This window comes from Perca flavescens, chromosome 4 (genome assembly GCF_004354835.1).
Source record: "Perca flavescens isolate YP-PL-M2 chromosome 4, PFLA_1.0, whole genome shotgun sequence".
In the NCBI taxonomy this organism is placed as follows: Eukaryota; Metazoa; Chordata; class Actinopteri; order Perciformes; family Percidae; genus Perca; species Perca flavescens.
In genome coordinates, this window is record NC_041334.1 from 23121492 (window position 1) to 23141959 (window position 20468).

At 38.4% G+C, this 20468-nt stretch overlaps 3 protein-coding genes across 4 annotated transcripts in view; all 3 read right to left on the reverse strand.

The window, feature by feature from the left end:
- Positions 1–503: 503 nt before the first annotated feature.
- On the reverse strand, positions 504–5805 carry LOC114553985 (actin-associated protein FAM107A). Its single transcript, XM_028575490.1, has 5 exons — positions 5746–5805; positions 4462–4504; positions 2080–2266; positions 1842–1998; positions 504–846 (listed from the first exon to the last, which is right to left on the reverse strand). Exons 1-5 carry the CDS (start codon positions 5767–5769, stop codon positions 742–744), a joined length of 516 nt encoding a protein of 171 aa, XP_028431291.1. The 5' UTR covers positions 5770–5805; the 3' UTR covers positions 504–741.
- A 1362-nt stretch (positions 5806–7167) lies between these two features.
- On the reverse strand, positions 7168–8872 carry si:dkeyp-67f1.2 (protein FAM3C). The gene is made up of 7 exons (XM_028575043.1): positions 8860–8872; positions 8319–8439; positions 8171–8229; positions 7787–7837; positions 7599–7683; positions 7391–7517; positions 7168–7272 (listed from the first exon to the last, which is right to left on the reverse strand). Exons 1-7 carry the CDS (start codon positions 8870–8872, stop codon positions 7168–7170), a joined length of 561 nt encoding a protein of 186 aa, XP_028430844.1.
- Positions 8873–16549: 7677 nt separating this feature from the next.
- Positions 16550–20468, reverse strand: part of cfap20dc (CFAP20 domain containing) — a 44279-nt gene continuing 40360 nt past the window's right edge. Inside the window, exons 16-17 of one of the 2 annotated variants that reach the window (XM_028576081.1) lie at positions 17968–18062; positions 16550–17100 (exon numbers count right to left, since the gene is read on the reverse strand). In XM_028576081.1, coding sequence (XP_028431882.1) covers positions 16982–17100; positions 17968–18062 — 214 coding nt within the window. In that variant the 3' untranslated portion in view covers positions 16550–16981. The remainder of the gene's footprint in view (positions 17101–17967; positions 18063–20468) is intronic. The other variant, XM_028576080.1, reaches the window with a different exon arrangement.

Here is a 20468-nt window from a genome sequence, read left to right on the forward strand (position 1 = left end):
AAAATATTTCAACATATCAATTTCATGTTGTTGAATATCATTTTAAATGGAAAAATGATTGACGGTCACACAAAGGACACAATAGTTTTCTCAGAATTACATTTACTCAGTGTTGACATCAGACAAACATACCTGATTAGTACAATATACCAATGATACTACACTTCCCAACAACATAAAACAGACCTAACATGGAGGTATTAAACAGTAGCAAGACATGTAATTACAGACACATAGAAAACATGGAATAAAATAGTAACACTTATTACGTTGTCAATTCTGTTTGCATTGCTAGGGAAGAAAACAGAATGGGGCATGATACATGTACAGCTGCTGTATATATCATCCAAGACACATTCAGCTGTCATCACTGTCTACATCATGATCCATCATCCATCCATCTAATTCAGCCATGTAGACTTTATGGTGTAACTCAAGCTGAATCATTACTTTATTTTTCATACATGCACACTAATTTCTAACAGAAAATACTGACTGCTCCTTTAACCTCTTGCATCTTTGCTCAGCTAATCACTGGGACGATTGGCTGCCAAATGTCTTACTTTACCTTATCGGATTGTTGTTTTCATTTTGACTGCTGAATATCTATTTGTTGTACAGTTTTTTTGTTTTTATTTGTGTTTTTTTTAAAGCCCTCATAAGATCAGTCTCTCCGCCCGATCATTTATTACCAACGGTCCATTGTGCTGACACAAAACATGCACATACAATCTCTTACTGTCACACTTCTTTTCCTCCTACATCTAACACTGCAGTTCTTCTCAGCCTCTCTTTGACTCGGAGGAACTCTGGCCCCTCTCGCTGTTGTCCTTTGTCTCTCTCCAGCTGTAGAGAAAATATAAAAATAAATAAAAAAATGTGGAGCTCAGATGTGTAGTCACAGTAAATAAGCCCCATTTTCACAAGATATTTTACGAATGTCTAGGTTTGGAACTAATTCCCTAAAATGAAAGGCCTGGAAGATCTACACAATCCATAGTTCTTAAACACAGGCAAATATTTATAAATGGTTTGTAAATTAAAAAATATATATATTTATGTGCTGTCTTTTAGTTCATATAACTACAACACTCAGAAGTCATTGTCATAATGCAAGTATAGGGTCTAACACACACGTGTCAAACTCAAGGCCCGCGGGCCAAATCCGGCCCCTTGCAGATTTTGATCTGGCCCGTATATCAATTTAGGTTCACAATACATTTTGGCCCGTCTAGTTTTTGTAGCTTTTTCTGAAGTTTTAGTCACTTTTGCAGTCGCTTTTGGTGCCGTTTTTCCGATGTTTTTGCCACTTCTTCTGATGTTTTGGTGGCCTTTTTTCCAATGTTTTTGTCGCTTTTTTCTTTGATGGCTAAGTTACTTTTTGGGGGCTTTATGTGGACCAAACTGTAAGTGAGAAGACTATATGAGACACGCAATAATCTAGTAAAAGATCTTTGACTTTTTAGATTAAATAAAAGCATGTGAATAAACTAAACATGTCCGGCCCTTGATGTCATTCTTAGTTTCCAGTGTGGAATTGAGTTTGACACCTCTGGTCTAACAGATCAATGGTGTTTTTTTCCTTTAGGAACCTAGACAGGACAGCAGTGTCTAAAACTAAGTCTACACTGCCCTCCACTGGTTGACTGCAGATCCACATGATGCTCCACACAGACCACCGATGTCAATCTTCCGTGAGCATTTTTATATAACATAGTAATGTATGCTCTCAGTATAGATCATTTCATTTAATGTCAACCACCATGATGATTTTTGAGTCAGATCATGTGACAAGATCCTTTGTGATTTTTGTTTTTTAAAAGAGAATGCGCTCTGCAAACCTTTTCTAGCCTCTGATGTCTTTTCAACAGTTCCTGATGAAGTGGTGATCTGTTCTTCTTTGCCTCTTCCTGATCCCTGCTCTCCTTCATCCTTTGTTCCCATCTCCTCTTTTCTAAAGCCTTCTGGAGTTCAGTCTTTCCTTCTTGAGACACTCTCCTGACAGGAACACAGAAGGACTTTAAATAAACAATGAAAGGGAAGTGCAACTGTTTACAAGCGTCTGTGTCTCTTTCCAACCTCTTGTGGGTCATCCGCAGTTCTTTGTGGAGCTCCTGGTGGCTCTTGGAGGCTGTTACAGGATTGAGAGGTTTTTGCGGTCTGATGAGATTACTGCTCTCCTCCACACTCTGTAGTTGGGACGGAGGAGCCTGAGGCTTCGAGTGTCGGTCTTGCTGTTCAATTTGGTGTGTCTGCATTTCTGAGGCTAAAGAAAAAACATTGAGTATTCATCATTCTTACAAGCTAAACATTCACCATTACAGCTGGAAAAGTTTCAGTATTATTAACATTTACTGCAGCATCTTTAAGTGACTCTGGAAAAAGATAGCGGACACAATCCACATCTGACACCAGAGACCATATTTGAACAGAGACAGCAGTTAAGACATCACCCCATAACTCATCATCTCCTTGACAATTAAGCAAACTCCATCAGCTTATGATTGGCATCAGATGCAGCTGAACACTACAAAAAATGTCCAGTAAATCCACCCTGAGCTAACCATTTTTAGCCAAATTGCTATTTCCGAGGTCAATATAAACTTCAATGTCAAGATTATTATTATTATATTTTATTTTGGACAGTTATTTGACAGTTTCTTAATCATGGGAAAAGAAAAAGCTCACATGAATTAACAAAGGGAGTTACACTCAGCAAAGCTGTCTTCTATGTAGGTATTTACAGTGTTCTAGCTGATATTGAGGCCTTTGGAAGTATATGGATGACATGACTTTTGCACATTACAAACTGCAGCCTCAAATAGACTTGAAATGACCTGAGAACCTTGGTGTACAACCATATACAGAAGCAAAAAAGAACAGAAATGCAGTTTCAGTGAGTAGTGTCACAACTACAGTGACCTTGATAGAAATGACTCCATGGCAATCTTTTGGAAGCACCTTAGACCTTGGAAACCGGAAGGTTGCAGGTTCAAGTCCAGCACGGCCCAGTTAGTGAGGACTGGTGGAGAGGTGCTCCTGAGCACTGCTTGGGATGCCTGCTATGCGGCAGACCATCACAACATTCCTCCACAATTATCAATGCATGTCTACAGGTCATGTGTGTGTATTTTGGCACTAATAAATGTCCGGTATATTTAGACTTTTTAGTTTAAGAGGGGTTGTGTAAATTTTGGTTGATTAATTCAAAAGGAAAATATTAGCGCTTAACTAATAATAACAACTAATGTAAACACTTCATGCGATGGTTTCTCTCTGGTTGGAATAAATATATTCTTTCAGCGCATGCTTGTCCCACGTGGATAATAAGGTGACATTGCTTCCTGGAGGGACAGAAACATAAGGTCATACCAGACCTAGTCTATATCCACAACGTTCCACTTCCGGGATTGCTCCGGTGCCGCCGGAATTTTCGCCGGATGACACTCTTTTCGGCCGGATGTCTGGTACCTTCCACTTTCTTTGTGTTGGAATTGTAAACTCTGGTGGATTAATGAGGACTATGGTTAACTGCTCCTCAGATCTCTGCAGGGTAAATCCAGACAGCTAGCTAGACTATCTGTCCAATCTGAGTTTTCTGTTACATAACTAAAACAACTTTTTGAACGTACACATGTTCCACCAAAATAAGTTCCGTTCCGAGGCTTTTTTGCAGCGGTGCCGTGTGTAAGTGCAAGTGTAGTTCCTTACATTTTTATGTCATACTCCTTCCAACTCTTCTCCATCTGTTTCTTGAGCTCTAGTCTGCTGTCCAGGAGTTCTGACTTCAGCACATTTTCCAAAGGAAACGTCATGATGTTGTTGAGGTTTTGCACCAGATTTCTGAAGAGGGCCGTGACCTCTCTGGTGAACACAGCCAGGTTAAGGAAGCCTGTGGAGACTTCGCTGTTGTTTGTTTGACGATTGTGATTGGTTTAAACAAAATGCCAATAAACCAGAGCACGTTTTTCTCCCATCCCGGAATGCCGTGTGGACTAGACAGACCCTCCTTTGCAGCACGGTAAAGGAAGGTCTGGCAAAGCGAGACTATACCAGACCAAGTAATGCTGAAGCAACAAACCCAGTGAGTGTTTTGAAATTCGCAAGGGTGTGTTTTGTTGCTTATGGATTCATCTATTAATTTGTAAAAGAAAGATTGTGATTTTTTTCTTCCTTTAAAACAAAGTCGTGCTTTAAAACACATTTTACAGACTTGAATGTTGAATGTCACAGGCAAATGGTTTATTGACAGCTAGATAACAGTCTATTGACTTAACAAATTCTGGTAGACCCTTTTTCTCTTTAATGACAGAATCAATGACAATGCTTCTGCAGCAAATGCAACTGTGACCGCATGTGCTACCTCTGCAAAGTTTCTTTCCCGAGTCACACAAAACACAAAAACTGTCAAACAGCTTACCCCCGCCTCGTTAGGATTATAACGATAGATATATTTCTCACCAGACCCGTTCAGGTGTGTCTCTGTAGAATGTTGGAGATCTCTCTGTCAACAGAAAAAGTCACTGACATGTCAAATAGAATAGAATATATCTCCCAACATTTACCAACATATCACCATCATACTGTTTTATTTTCAAAATACAAGTGTGTAAGAGTAGTGTGACACACAAGGTGACACACGATAGCACTCCATATAAATCTCTTAGTTGGGTCACCAACACAGTTTTTTTTTGATATGGCAGCAAGCAACACAAAGCAGTATTATGATGCTGACAGACAAATGAAGTGTCAGCTGTCCAGTGAAGCGAGTGCCCTTACTGGTGAGGTAGAGGGTTGCCACCTCATTAATGACAAGGATCAAACAAAACACATTTTGATTCCCACTGAGATTCTCATTTGCTGGAGTTTGAGCAGAATTAATAGTTGAGACAGGAATTATTCCCCCCGTTGGACTCAGACTGGACTGCTGGATGAAGTGATTCTTTCTGTTTTTGTTGTTTGATGAACACTTGAATTTAGAAAAAAAAATGTGGCTGACTATACTTTTGCTCTGAGCACCATCAGTTACAGTTACATTGATCCATGTTACATAATGTTTGTTGTATAGCCTTGGCGTTAGTTGCAATTCAGCTGCATCATGTCTGGGCATGTACAGACCCAAAACAAATGTAGTAGCCTTGCGTTATGTGTTCAAAGACCTGCATTCAATATTTAAACCAAGTAAAGTTTAAACAAAATGACAGTAAATCATCAGAATGTGGAAAAAAGTACAATCTAGAGAGGTATTTTAATGACAGCTCTGCTGCTGGATGCGGTTTGGTTGATGAGGGAAGAGTCATGCTGTTTGGCTCAAGCTCAGACAGTGGATATTGTGTGGAGAAGAATTAATTGGATATGACGGGGTAAACACTCTCCAAGGCCCACTCTCCTGGCAAGGCTTATTCATTGGATAAAGACCTTTGTTTGGTCCAAGCACTTGCTGTATTTGAAAAAATAAAAGGTAGAGATAACAGTGACGGACAAACACTGAAAACTATAAAGTCCTGCCAAACAAAAGCTTAAATGTGATCAAGAATAGACACCGTATTTATCACTTATGACACAGAACACACCCTGCAACAGTTGGGTTTTTCATTCTCAAACACACAATGCATGCCAATAAAGTATTTTTGCCACATAGATGCTTCTGCTGGGTTATCTTAACATGATTTAAGTAATGCTACTTGTGTTATGTCTCACAGAGAAATACAGAAGTACATGAAGAATACAAATCAACCAATTTACCTTCTTTCCATGGGTGACTCCCATGTCCTCAGTATGAATCCAGCTTTAGTTTCTGCACACAACACCTCCTGGGCTCACAGTTAACAGAGTTGCAATAATAATTTGAGGTTACCCTCTCTCTCTCTCTCTCTCTCTCTCTCTCTCTCTCTCTCTCTCTCTCTCTCTCTCTCTCTCTCTCTCTCTCTCTCTCTCTCTCTCTCTCTCTCTCTCCTCCAGCAGCCAAGAACACCAGAGTGAGGGAACTGTTCTGTGTTTGGACCAATGATGATTCTCCCAGGGAAGCAGCAACCAAGTGGAAGACAAACTCTGGAGAACAGGCCAAAAGTGCTGGAAGAATATTTAGTGCGCAGCAGTGGTAGAAGGTAACTAAGTATGTGCACTCAAGTACTGCATATAAAGTACACTGCATTGTTAAAAATTAAACCAGCGGTTCCCAACCTTTTTGCCTTGTGACCCCTTATAAAAGTGTTGCGTTTACAGTAACTGCTCGAGACCCAGAAACCCACAAAAAAACAAAAGCTTTGTTAAAAAGTCCAAAAAATGAATCCAAATTTGTGTATCAGAACTTCTTTTCTTTTTTCCTCTCCCATTACTCATATCAAGACCCCTCATATTTATCTTGTGACTCTTTGGAGGGGGCCTGACCCAAACCAGTAAACTGAACTACTGAACTGTACATAAAGTAGTTAAAACTAGCACCACCCCGACCAGCTACAACAGTAAAATGCTGATTAAACATTGTTACACTGATAATACTTCAGTACTTTTACTTAAGTAGGATTTTCAATGCAGGAGTAATACTTATAACTGAGTGTTTTTACACGGTTTTATCTGTACTTTTACTATAGTAAAGATTCTGAGTACTTCTGGTACTGAAATGGAATAGTATCCAACAAATGTGCTACAAATGGAAAGTAAAGAAAAAAGTGAGAAATATGAGATAAAAGAGAGCAGATAGCAAAAACTTGAGCATCTGGTCTTCAATGATAATTAAATGATAAATGATCCTCCACTTACCTGGAAGCAGAATATTGTTGGTTTTATCCCCGAGGGACAAAACCATTGACATATTCCATAGTCCAGCAACAATATGTAATCTAAGTCAATGTGTCAATGTGTCCATTTTCTATTAGACTACTATTAACAGCACTAGCCCAGTCCAGTCGGTTTTATTTATATAGCCCAGAATCACAAATGACAAACTTGCAACAGACGTCTTTACATTCTGTACAAAATCCTTAGACCCTTGATTTGGGATATAGAAAAACAATTAGCAAAACTACAAAGAAGAGTAACATAGACATCACTTTAGATAAATATTAAGTCCAGTTTCAGAAAAGAGTGTAAAACTATTGGGAGTGTCATCATTTTTCCAGAGAAGTCTTAAATAAGTCATATTCTCCTCTTCATCACAAACATCCTTTAAGGTTTATGTCCATCAGTTTGGGTCCTTGGTAAACAGCCGCCCACCTCCACCATCTCTGGCCAGCTTTCATAAATGTTGGTTTTCTCATCATTAACAGCATGCTGACAGGTGAACAGGGAAGAAGATATTTGTATTGCCATCAATTATTTTGCTTTTTTACTTTTAGCGTATTTTAAAATAGATGGTCTTTTCTGACACAAATAGAACAGGCCCACTAACCTTCTCAAACAGGCTTCTGGTTTCTGTCCCTGCTCTTCCAGCAAACACCCAGCTATCTCTGTGTTTTACAGACTTGATCAAAGTGCTTCCCATTCCGACGAACACCTCCGTCATTTCTTTTGTCATTCTGCCACAAAGTAGTAGAAAGGGGTCATGCTGTGTGATACAAAATCATTTTTGCTGTTGAATCATTGAGATTTGGACTTACTTTGTTGCCACATCATCAAACGAGGCCACTAAGACAATCATTCCAGGTTTTATCTCCTTCAGGTACGCCAGGATGTCTTCAGGGTCTTTTGTTAGAGTAATTAAAAACAACAAAAAAACAACATAATTTTAAGGTTTCAATAAACCTTTACATTGAAAACAAGATTAAAAGATTAAAAAAGCTCTTACTTCCAACTTTCATATTAAGGTAGCCACATTTTTCCAGTATTCCATTTTCACCTGAGGTGGGGAAAAAACAACAACAAACAACGTAACATTTGGTTATCACAACTGACCAAAAAGATTGAGTTTTTTTCAATTGTTATGGAAGTCAAGATGTTAAAATGTTCATTTTATGAGCACTTTAAGGATGTTTCCCCCATTTCATCTGCTGATGAAGATCATGTCATATGATCAAAAAGCTCCAGAACGGCTAATTAATGGACCTTTAGGTGAGATTGTTCTAACAGCTGCTGTTTCCAAGTTCAAAACTGTTAACAATTAGAATCTTTAACAGAAAGTTGAAATTACTAACACACTACTAAACATCTGTCAGACAGCATGTTAACTCACCATTTAGCACCGCAATGTTCAGTCCCGGTCCCACATTATTCAACACATGGCTCATAATGCTGTTGAGATACCAATAAGGGTGAGTTTCGCACAGTCACACACATTTCCATCCTTAGTTAATTCAGGTACTACCATATCAAATACACACATTTTGCCATCAAAACAGATCTTTGGTCCAACAACATTAGCTGCTCCGCTGTTGATGCGTAAAGCAAAATGGTCAGGCGGACAGACTCTGGAGAGTCTGCATTTTGGCTCAGGTGTTGTAGCTGAAATTGCAGATAGAAAAGTACTTGTGATCTGGCAGGAAGTCACACATACAGTAAATGTGGAAGTCATGTTAGAAAGATGACTTCTGTCATGACTTAATTTACCTGTTTTGATTTTCAGTGTGATTTGATCAATGACATTAACCCCTGAAATAAAAGAATTAAGTTGTGGCAAATAAAACGGAGTTAGAAGAGGTAGCTCAGGAGTTATGATGTAATAAGTAGAAATGAGCTCACCAAGAATATGTCTTGCTTTCTCCTGTACATCAAATGAATTGATGGCGATTAGCCAGGTTATGAGGACGACAATTGCAACAGCAAGTTGCAAAACCGCTGTCAACCACAAAGAGTAGATACAGTATAAAGTTTGGCAGACATACAACCAAAACTACCTGCTTTTGAAATAAAGTGAAATCTCACCTTGACATCTCATATCTGCAATAAATCAGAGAGCTTTCGGTTCCTGAAAGGAAGAGCTGATACCTTTGAATTGAAGTATTTCCTGTCAACAAAAAATATTTAGACACAAAAGAGCTTTGGTGCCATCTCATCTGTGAACACACTACCTGATCATTTATACAACCATGCCCTGAGGGTGTTTAGTTATGCCAAAAAAAAAAGAATTGTCAGGTCTCCTCCTTCTTGTGCTACATACAAACCAGGATGTGGCATTACACGCACACCCACTGAGAGCTAGATGATCAAGTTTCTCTCTTTTACAATGTCAAATATGGGATAGTGTCAGCAAACAGCAGGTTGTGTTTAGCTGTTTTGCAAACAAGCATCTGACATGACACAAAGAGGAGAAGAAGAAAAAAAGGCCACAAGCTTCATATTCCCAATTATATACGTTTTTTTTTTTTTTTTAAAGAATCCCTGGGAAATTCATAATTTTTCTATTTGTATGTACATTTTAGTAAATCCCATGTGTGGTATAAAGCTGCTGATATACAAAAAATGCTACAGCCTGTGGAATAAAGAAACTCACTAAAAGCAAATAAATAAGCACGAAATAGGCATAAACACAAAATCTAAAAATATACTAAGAAAAAAAATATATATATATATATACTGTATATATTATTTACAAAACAACATTTACCCTTATTTTAACCTGTTTATAGAGGTAAATGACACTAAGATTGAAACTTGTTTTTCAAAAAAACCTGGCAAAGAGGAGTTAGAGTTATTACAATAAACACAACATAAATAGGCCAATATGGTGTATTTGTAAAGGCATTAAAGTCCATTTTTTGATGGATGGACAACACTGTTTGCACAATAATTAGTCATCACAGACGTTCAAATGGTGAAAGGCATGATAATCCCAGAGGCCAAGCCCTTGTGTCAGTAAGCATTTGCCCTGCTGATCCTTGAACTTTAGCAGAGTTCAAGTGTTCACCTGGCTTGAGGGGTCCAAACTCAAACAGCATTTCCCTGCAGGCAGTAATGAACTGGTGTTATGACTGGTATTAAAGTTACTGTGGCCAGATCATAATAAGGTCATAATTTATCCATCGAGAAACAGTTGGGTAGCTGATTAGGGAAATAAAGCCTCTGCTTAGCCATATTTTAACAAATGAACCACACACATACAGATGGCGTAAAAAGAAGAAAAAAACAAAACAAAGAAAATGTATTCAGTATAACCGCTTCAGTGCACCACATGAGCATAAAACAAACTGAATCAATCAAAAACTGATTTTGAAACAGGGCTCCTCTAAGAGCCAGGGGCTCAAAATGGTGGCACCATAAACCCCTTTACATTTTAATTTATATTCATTTATTAAACTAATTTCCACACAGTGAAGTAGTCCATCAGTCAGTAGTCCATCTTTGAATATAATAAATTAAGTTTCCTGAGCGAATTAAAGGACAAAACTTGAAAGCATGTTTTATATTTACAGTGTGCACACTTATTATACAGTGTATGTGTGCACATTATAAGCTGCTTAGAGATACAGTAAATGTCATGAAATATTTTCCTGTCTGACACCTAAAAACTCTTGTTAAAACTCTTCCCCTCATCCGCCCAAACCTTGTCACTGGCTACATGTTTGTAGTGGTCTTGTAGTTCAAAATAGAGGGCTGTTAGTGTTACGTAAAGGATGGTGTAATACTAAAGAGAACCAGCAGAGGGTCTATGTGTACCACTTCTAAGACGACCATTATTCATTCAAAGAACCATATGACTGCATAACATTGTAGAAAAAAATATCCATGTTTTGTTTCTTTTGTGTAAACAGTATGCCTGTCCACAGGAATAATACAATATTTAAGTTTAAGATTAAGCAGAGAAGCTCTTCGGAAAAGAGACCAAAAGAGTGGATTATGCAGGTTATGAGAAAAGGACAATCCAAGCAGGTTGCGAACACATCAGCCAGTCCAGGATGCATGTATTTAATAACCCACATTTCTCAAATGTACACCAGAATTTTAAATGTGTGTGCATACCATCATCAGTAACTGTAGAGCAAACGCTTCCATGATACGTTTGCCAAATTTGCAGTAATACATGAACTTTAAACAAGCACAGATTGATTCCACTTCTTCATTCATTGATTGCAAACACAAATTGAAAGAGAAATCACAGTGAGGCGATTTGACGTGAAGATAGCAGCATTCGGTCACACTGATCTTCACATAGTTTGTGTAGCCGTTAAAAAATATATCAACACCACTCAGCCTAGAAGTCCATTAAAGGGTTGGTGGACTCTGGAATCTACAGCAAATTTAATTCAAGTGAGTCAATGTCAGCATGAAAAGGGAAATATATTTCAAAGTGAACTGGCCAACTGGTAGATAATTTAGTGTGACTATGTTTAGCTGCAAATCAACTAGGCTGTTTGAAATATCTGAAATGTCAAATCTCCATGTGATGCAACTGCTGATTTCATCACTGGATGATAATACCGAATGAATAAAAAGGTGTCCATTCTTTATAATGCAACATCTGCCAATTATTTGCATTCATTACATTGCCAGTGAAAAAATGCTGCGCAAATATGAATTTGAGGCATATTTAACCACATTTAAGCAAACTATCTTGTTCTTATTCTTTAATCTCATGTGAATTAATTTGCCAATAATATCAAATAGCAATAGTTTGTTTGCATTTTGATTTGTAACTTTTAACTAGATATTGTAGACTTTATCATACAAGAATGAATCATGCATTTGCATTCCCATGTTATTTGGCAGGGCATTTTATATAGACTCGTATTGCCAGACCTATCTCCAGAGAGCTGTGGAGTAAGGTCTGGCTACACCACACGTACATTCTAGGATAGGAGAAAAAAAAACGCTCTGGGTTGTTCGCATTTCTTTAAACCAATAGCGATCGTCTTGGGTGGCGCTAAGCTCCGGATGCAGAGACGGTGGCTCTGCTAAATGGTCTTGAGAAGGAACTTGTTTTGGTGGATAACGCCACATACCATATCAAATGAAGTTAACTGTTAACAATATACAGTAACGTGAGCTATTTAAATTAGCTGGATACATGGTTAAACTTAATTTGCTCTTACCAGCGTATCGCTGTGACTACTTTGTCCACAGCAACGCCCCAGTAAGATAAACATATTCTTTGTAAATCTTTACAATCATTCCCCGAAAGAACCAAGCAGGCCTGCCTTGTTGCACGATGCAAATTTTCTTCAAAACCTGCCATTTTCAGCGTGTAGCTCGCTAGTTTAAAGTTTGTTGTCATTTCCTGAAGCGAAAGGATTTTGAGAACTGCAACACACACAGAGCAAAAGGTGAGGGGCAAAGCCTGACATCGGGCAAGTTTCTCAGTGGGATCAGCCACACTACTTCCCTTTTCACATAAACAGTCATTCGATTAAGGGGCATATAGGTTGGAGGGCAAAAAAAAAGTCAGAGATAGGCCTACTTAAAAAAAAAATTAAGAAAAAAGGCTGAGAGGTGAAACCCAGGACAACAAAAGTCCCACATTGCTTGCTCTCTAATCTTATTGCTGTCAGTGCAACATAACAATTGCATCACCTCCTCTTTTCTCACAACTGAATTTTGACAGCTGGACAGTAAAAAGTCGAGAAGAAGAAGTTAGTAACTAACTGAAACTGTAAAAGTAATAGTAATGCACTTCCACAACATTGGGGGACTGCAGCAGAGGCCGAGATAGCCTGACTTTTAGTCCTGATTATGTTTTAACAATTAATGCTGGATCCTGCAGTTCCCAAAATGTCAGTCTGTATCACGGCTAATGTACATCAGGGTTATTTTGTCAGACTTAAGAAGCCCCTCCACAGTCACATTAGAAATTATACAACTGTTTTCACAGACTGAGTCAGATTTTGATGTTTAAAACTTTCAAGGATCTGGTTAACACATATCCTTGACACATCAGTGTCAGTAATAATACAGATTCAACTCAATATTTCACAATAGGCATGAAGAAATAACACTCTCATAAGTATTCAAGTCACACAATGAATACAGATCCAGAAACATAAACCACACTACAGGTCTAACTAATCGATGAATCAGTTAGTCATCAGAACATTAAATCAACTATTTCAAAACGGATTCATATTTTAGGTTGTTCCACAAGCAAAAACACCAAACATTTGCTGGTTCCAGATTCTAAAATGTGAGAATTTGTTGCTTTTCTTCATCTTAAATATATCAAATTGAAGATGTGCGGGTTTTTGGACTGTTGTTTGAACAAAACAAGACATTTGAAGAAATCACCATGGTTTGTAGGAAATTGTGATGGTCTTCTAGGGGTGCACGATTCAGAAAACGTCACGATTCAATATCGATTTTCAGGCTCAAGATTCGATTCAAAATCGATTTTCGATTCAAAAACGATTCACAGTATGTAAATGTAGTTACTTTCCAATGTTATTGCAGTAGACATACAATTAAAAAAAATATGAAATTATTATTTTATTTAATTAAAAAATATGAATCGATTTTTGGAATTCTATGAATCGATTTTGAATCGGTAGACCTTGAATCGCGATTCAAATGTGAATCTTTTTTTTTTTTTTTTTTGCACACCCCTACTGTCTTCTGTAGTTGTTTGGACCAAATGATTCATCTATCATGAAAATAAACATTAGCTGCAGCCCTAAACCACATAGCGAATCCACGAAAAACTCTTTTCCAGTCGGGCCAGCAGCAGAATCCCCGTCTGAGATTTATTCCAGAAGGTCCTGTCACGAGGAAAATAAAAGGAAGTTACAAAATGACATGTGAAGTGATGAGGAAAGTTACGGCTGTGTCAGCTCGTACGGTGGGGTGCACGACAGTGAAAGCTACAGTCAGGGAAGCCATGATGCACTGACCTCATCTGACTCCTCTCCCACTGTGCAGGACCCCCTGTCGCCTTCCCCCTCTGTCACAGCTGAACCCTGATCCTCCATCCGCCTCAGCTGTGAGTATCTGTATGTCGCCTCACTGAAATAAAGTTACAGTGACAGACCGGGGTGATGTGTTTTTACTGCACTAATTATTTTAAATAATCGTGTTAAGTCTTATTGATGAAGTCTGCTTACTTGACTGGGAAGCAGTATTTTCGGATGATCAATACAGCAGCAACTATTGCAGCCACAGACACGAAGATCACTGATGCAATAATCCCGGTGTGAAGCCTTAACCCGGCCTAACAAAAAGACAAATGAATCCAATAAGATCTAACAGTGGGGTAGTTAAACAGCCCATAAACCTAACAGCTCAGCTCATGATGTGTGCCTCAGATAAAAAAGGAAATACGGGCAGGAGATATGACAGCTGAACAGCGTGTGTGTTATGGATCACACTGGTGAAAAGCTCAACAGCAGGGATGTGAATCACGGGGCCAAGCAGCAAAAGTATTTTGACAATAAATGATCACTCACATCCAAACCGTGATCACTGTAGCCAATATCTTCAAAGCCAGATGTATGCATACATTCATAGTTAATGTTAGGAGTAGAGTGAGAACTTTAGTCTTCGTAGTGATAATTAGGATTCACACAGCCCAAAGATTTTTCAATTAAACAAATAATCACACATTCGAGGAGGTGTCGGATATGAAAAGCAATGAAACTAGGATGAGATATCACCATACTTGCAACATATTCACATAATTTTGTAATATCAATGTGTTTGGCCCGTGTCATTCCTTATGATACTTTATCTTTATGTAAGGTGCTAAATTGCAATTGAAAGGCATCTTTCAATGCCAGATTTGTAGCTTTCTATAAAATTCATCAAGCATATGCAGTCTGTGGAGAGACATCATTAACCCAAAGTCAGTTATACCTATTATTATTACAGTACTTTTTTTATGAGCATGATGGCACTGGAAGTGAAGTGAATATGGCAACCATTATGATTCCATACAGATCTGTAAAATAGTGAGTAGGCGATTGTGCAATAAAAGAGGATAGAGCCTAACAATCAGTGTATTTCTCCTCCGAAGTGCATCCATTTCAATACTACTATGATATTAGCCTGTGTTTGATTCCTTAAAATAACTAAATAAGGAAAACATTTCCATATTTCCACCTTCACATACTGTATGTAGGCCTATATGTCAACACGTTTAAACAGCTTCACGTTTGACATAGCCCAAAAATAAGACGCTTTGTGTGCCGCATCTGCGAATTTAATGACAAGCAACTCTGACACCACGATCATAATAATAACTTGTTTGTACTTTTGCATGTTCAAGGTTATGTCTGCAAACCAATTCATGACCATTACAGCATTTAACGGATCGAATTTGCCATGTTACCACATATTTACCTGTTGTGCTGATGACATCCTTGCGACTTTCGAGCCTGGTTAACCTACTTTCATTATGGAGCAATACAGCTCAGTGCATTATAGCCTATTTGATTAAAATCAAGTCCCAAATTGATGGACAATTTTAATAATTTAATACAAATGTTTTCTGTCTGACTGTAACCGCGCTAGGTCAAACGCCATGGTTGTTTACTTCCTGGTTGCTCTCACCTCACCTGTTGAGAAGAAGTATTTCCACGCCCCCTTTCAAAAAACATCATGTGACATTTGTTTTTTCACGTGACTTTATAAAGCGACATCCAGTTTCTACTGCACATAATATATATTTCAAATTTAAAAATACATTCTCAAGCCTCAAGTTCGACTATTTTTCAGAAAAATTAGCCCATTTCAAAATTCCTAGCAAAAAAAAAACATTTCTACAGTGAGTCAGGCATTAGAAGATAAGGCATACAGTTAATGTTTAAAATGCAACATTGTGAAACATATGACCGGTGCTTAAAGAAGAAGACATACTGTATTGAACCCATTGAATATTATACAGTCTATGATCCTCCTCAAGGCACAATTTCTAGAACCATTTTATGGTGGCATCTAAGTATACTGAAATGTTCAGTTTTGTTTCTAAATGGTTGATATATATGTCCAAGTTCTTGTTTTGGTAAGTCTGGCTATTACTGATTGGAAAAACAGTTTGGTGTTGAATACTACACATAAACTGTGTGAAAAGTGTTTTTGACAAATAACGAACACATTTCATGTAATGTAATTGTGTACACTGTCCATCTATCAGTATCGGTAAAAAGATTGTCCTCTGACCTGGGCCCAGTATGCTGGCTGAGCCAACTGAATGGTTAGTCACTGATCCCAGTTGGGGCTATTATTTGATTAAAACCACTCGGAATTACAATGTGATGGATGAATATTAGTTTTCCTCTTTTCATTTCATTTTTTGGCTGTCACTGTGAGGCGACGATTCATCTCAGGCTGAAAATGATGAATCAATATGTGTCAGGTGCTCATCAGGTGTGATCAGTGTTTTGGCAAGACTGACGAAAAGACCTGCCAGCCCGTCTGTTGTTACTGCTGGTTACTTAAAAAAAAAAAACGAACCTGAATACAAGTATTACAACAAGGGATACTCATTAGCTTTGGCAAATTTTACAAATACATTCAAAATGAATAATCTTTTATATGTTTTGCTTGTTGGGCAAGTAATGTACAAGCTCTGTCCAACCAGGACACTTGATTAAAATCCACAAATGAAATCAGCAACACGTCACTTCAGTTCATGTTTAATTCAAATATATACACACATGAACACATACACACATGGATATCTGTTTTTCACAAATTATGATAAAGAACAAAATGACTTTTTCTGTAATACTAATATACAGGCAAAAATTTAATTTCAGAAATCATTTTGGTAAAAAAGAAGCTCCAGGATGTTCTTTCAAAAGGCTTACATATTAATTTGCTAGCCAAAACTTCTGAAAAGACTCTTTCTACCAGATGTGCTACTGAATGGGCAACTACTCAATTTCTTGCAAAGAGCATGTATCTGATTTATTGAGTCCCACTCCCTTACACACTACCATGTCTATTCATGGAGACACAAAGCTCCTGTTAGTTTCTCAGAAACAAAAGCAGCAACATGGAAAGATTCTTGTGAATGGGGTTTTCATTGCTGATCAATAAGCTAGGCCTCAAAAAGATTGATGACGCCATTCATCCCCGCCATTCAAAAACGTCTGATTTATTAATTTAGATTCTCTTAAGCTTTGAGTCAAGCTAGTTCATAGTATTTCCCCGTCTTTGGGTCGAAATAGCAGTTCAGGCATGGATCATAGAGCAGATTCAAATACTCATCCTCCTTCTCCTCTTCATTCACCGACTCATCCCGTCCTGTAATAATGCAAGAAGATCACTCTGCAACACTTGATAGGAATTGTTCATAAGCTACACTGAAGTGTAACAGTAATTAACATCAATTAAGTTTCTACAGATACAAAATACATACTGTAAATGTTAAACGTATATTGTATTTTCTATGTACAGTAGCATAGCCATGCCAGATATGAGTAAGGGCCTACTCTGTCAGCTGTTACTGGAATGAAATGAGAAGCGTGGATGGTGAGGTGACCTTCAGACTCAGGTGGATTTAAAAGTTTTCTGTTGTTGCCATTTTTTTCTCTCATCAATCTAGACCTAAGACACCCACTCTCTGTACCACATTATGAAGCTGTAAAGAGACTCCCTGTAATCCCCACTACTTTAAAGTGTGAGAATTTAGCTGTTAAATTGACAGGCAGTTAAATGCTAAAAAGGTTATGGAATGCTCCTGGAGGAACATTTTATCTAATCAGAACGTCGGTGACGATAATGAAAACTAATTATAAGACACATTGTGTAAGAGGTTTAAAAATGATGTTGTAAACGGAAAAGGTTTCATCAATTAACCTTGCCGATGTGTCTTGAGGGGTACAGACCTGTAATGAGCCTGTCTCTTTTGACCTATGGAGTTATGTGGAGGACAGAGCTCCACTCTCGTGGGTTTCAACCCTTAATTAGATACAGTGTCACATGCTTTCCCACCATGTTGAGTGCAGTGTTTGGCTGGAAGCTTTGACACCGGTGAATGTTTCCGTTAGTATGCATTTGTGCAATTGGCGTGGTTAATGTTAAGGCACTGTATTGTTTGCTGTCTGCCTGATCTTAAAGGACATAAAAGGGTATCTGGGGCCAGAAGGGCCAAAATTAAGATTACTGTACCTCCGATTAGATCTTCCAAATGGTTCCATGTGTTGCCTGACCTTCTCCGCTGGCTGGGAGGCATAATGGGAGGGCTGAGCACATCCATCCACTCCCTAGGGAAAAGACCATAAAAGCACACAGTCATGACAACACATGCCATTACACACACCATCTTACTGTACTGCGCACATCAAATTGCCTCCATATGACATTTTAACAACGAAGTCCCATCATGGTGTGCTCTCAGAAGCCCATCTAAGCCTCCATTGTCCTTGAGCTACTTCTCCTGCACACTTAGCCTTACCGCCTCAGTTTTACCTGAAGGATCATTTATTAGATTTTGACTCAAGCTGTGATTTCCAAGTGTCCACATTCTGGCCCCAGAGTAGGGGTCTTAACCTTGTCTGTGTCTGTGAGAGCAGGACTTTCTTTTTTCTCTAAATCAGTTTATCTTCCCCATCTGAGAGCTACACAGGCTATAACTATAAATCAAACATTTTCTAGTAAGTGCAACACTGCTCTTTTAGTATGGAGCAACAGATTGGAGTAAGAGGAAAAATGCCACAATAAATTATTACTTGGAAGCACTGCAAGATTCATTTGTAAAACAGAATTCATGATAATTTGAGGCTATACATCAGTTCCACAATTATCCATTTACATATTTTGCCTTTGGACTAAAACATCTCATTAGTGCACATCATAGCATATTTAATGAGGGACTATAATCTTCTGTACAACATTAAGCTGGCAGCAGACAATTCAAACGTTCATTATCAATGATTGATAATGTCACTCCCTCTGAAACATGAAACAAGATACATTCACCACCCACATTATAGTTTGTTCACCAAACCAAAATTGTGACATGTTAATACTTTCAGCAGGCTACGTTTAAAACATTTGCATTTCTAGTATATTCTCTGATTAACTTTACTGTTGTAAACACTAATGTAGGTACATACATGGATCTTTAGTGATATGGTATCTGGAACTAACTGCACCAGTGGAGTTATAATACTAAAGATGACACTACCTAAAAAAGTTTGATAGTATATCAAATAAACATTGTTAAACAGGTAGTTCCGACCAAGTAATTTGAGTGGGCAAGAAGCATTCCTTATGCTGATATACAGTATAACATCATTAGGACTTTTAACTATACGATTCACTCCACTTTACAAGTGTTCCAATAACCTAACAATATATATTGAAGCTACTTAGCAGAGTTTCAGGAGCAGGGCCACACCTCAAACATGCCTCTTCCTATAAATACCACCTAACCCTCTCCTGTCATCCGCTCTCGTTTCCTGCACCCCTCCCTCCCCACCCTCTTTCTGTTCCTCTCCTTTCTCTTCTTCTTTAGGTCCTAAGGGGGTCTGTCGTGCCGGAGTGCTACAGCGGATTCTCTACCGAAGCCTCCCCACAACGAAGTCAACATCAAGTCAACTGATGACTACAAGAAAATTCCCGTCTCTCATATCGGCAACTTCATGCCTCGCATTCCAATCATCTTCCTTCATGAAATCGTTCAAACGTATCTGGTTGATGGTGTGGTCCTTGCTAGTTGAATACAGGCTAAACATCGACATTCGGTCCGTTAAGAAGACCGAGCTGACAGTCTGGAGAGCGAGCAACGTTACTGTCTGATCAAACTGTTAACTCGTCAGGACACGCCACCAAAGCGACCGTCAATGGACTCTTGTTTCACTGGTTGCATGTGTAGACCTACACAAAGTAGCAAGCTAGTGTGCAGGAAAATTAGGTAAGTGTTGTTTGTTGTTGAGCAAAAACATCTTTTCCTCCGAGAAAAGCCTCCAGTGCCGTTTTTTTGCTCTTCTTTCAATGAAGGAATACTTTCTAATTTGGATAAAACTTGCGCGATAGCTACGCTCATCTCATCTGTGGAAGCTGCCATGTTGTTTAGACTGAACAGTCGCTTCTCGTTGCGTCACACCTAAACCCGCCTCAAAACCAACGCTGATTTGTCGGTCGTTTGGCGAACGACTCCAAATTTTCTCTTTCTCAAGATGCCAGACTGATCAGCGAGTGGAAAACTTGAGCTTCAACAGCACTCCTTGTTGTGTGAAATATGGTAACAACTGTATGAAATAGTAAAAAGCAAAATGCACAGCTTTCAGTTAAATAACATCTGAAATATGCCTACACATACATGTTTAAGCACTATGGTTACTATAGATGAACTCCATCCCGGTGAAAATAAAAAAGCAATGCAAGGATTAACACCTGCATACAGGTTGGTTCATTCACATCTCATCTTTCCATGCATTTAAGCCTGAATTAGATATTTCTTAATTTCTAACCTCAAGCCTTTAAAATGATGAAGTACATTATCTCCACTGACTGAGGCTCTGATTTTTCTTTCTAACAAAGGCATTTGTCCCACTCTAACACCCCTTTGACTGTGTGATAGGCAGAAACATAGTACAATAGTTAATGAAAGCAATTTTCAAGGACAAAGGCCTCTACTACAGAGCTGCAAATTGGACTTCAAACTG

Coding starts and splice junctions, on each gene's coding strand:
- LOC114553985 (XM_028575490.1), bottom strand. CDS start 5,769: ATGGGAGTCACCCATGGAAAGAAG. Junction 4,505..5,745: donor GAGTCACCCATGGAAAGAAG/GTAAATTGGTTG, acceptor TTCTGTTGACAG/AGAGATCTCCAACATTCTAC. Junction 847..1,841: donor GACATCAGAGGCTAGAAAAG/GTTTGCAGAGCG, acceptor TTTTCTCTACAG/CTGGAGAGAGACAAAGGACA.
- si:dkeyp-67f1.2 (XM_028575043.1), bottom strand. Junction 7,838..8,170: donor GAACATTGCGGTGCTAAATG/GTGAGTTAACAT, acceptor TCCCCACCTCAG/GTGAAAATGGAATACTGGAA. Junction 7,684..7,786: donor CCTTAATATGAAAGTTGGAA/GTAAGAGCTTTT, acceptor CTCTAACAAAAG/ACCCTGAAGACATCCTGGCG.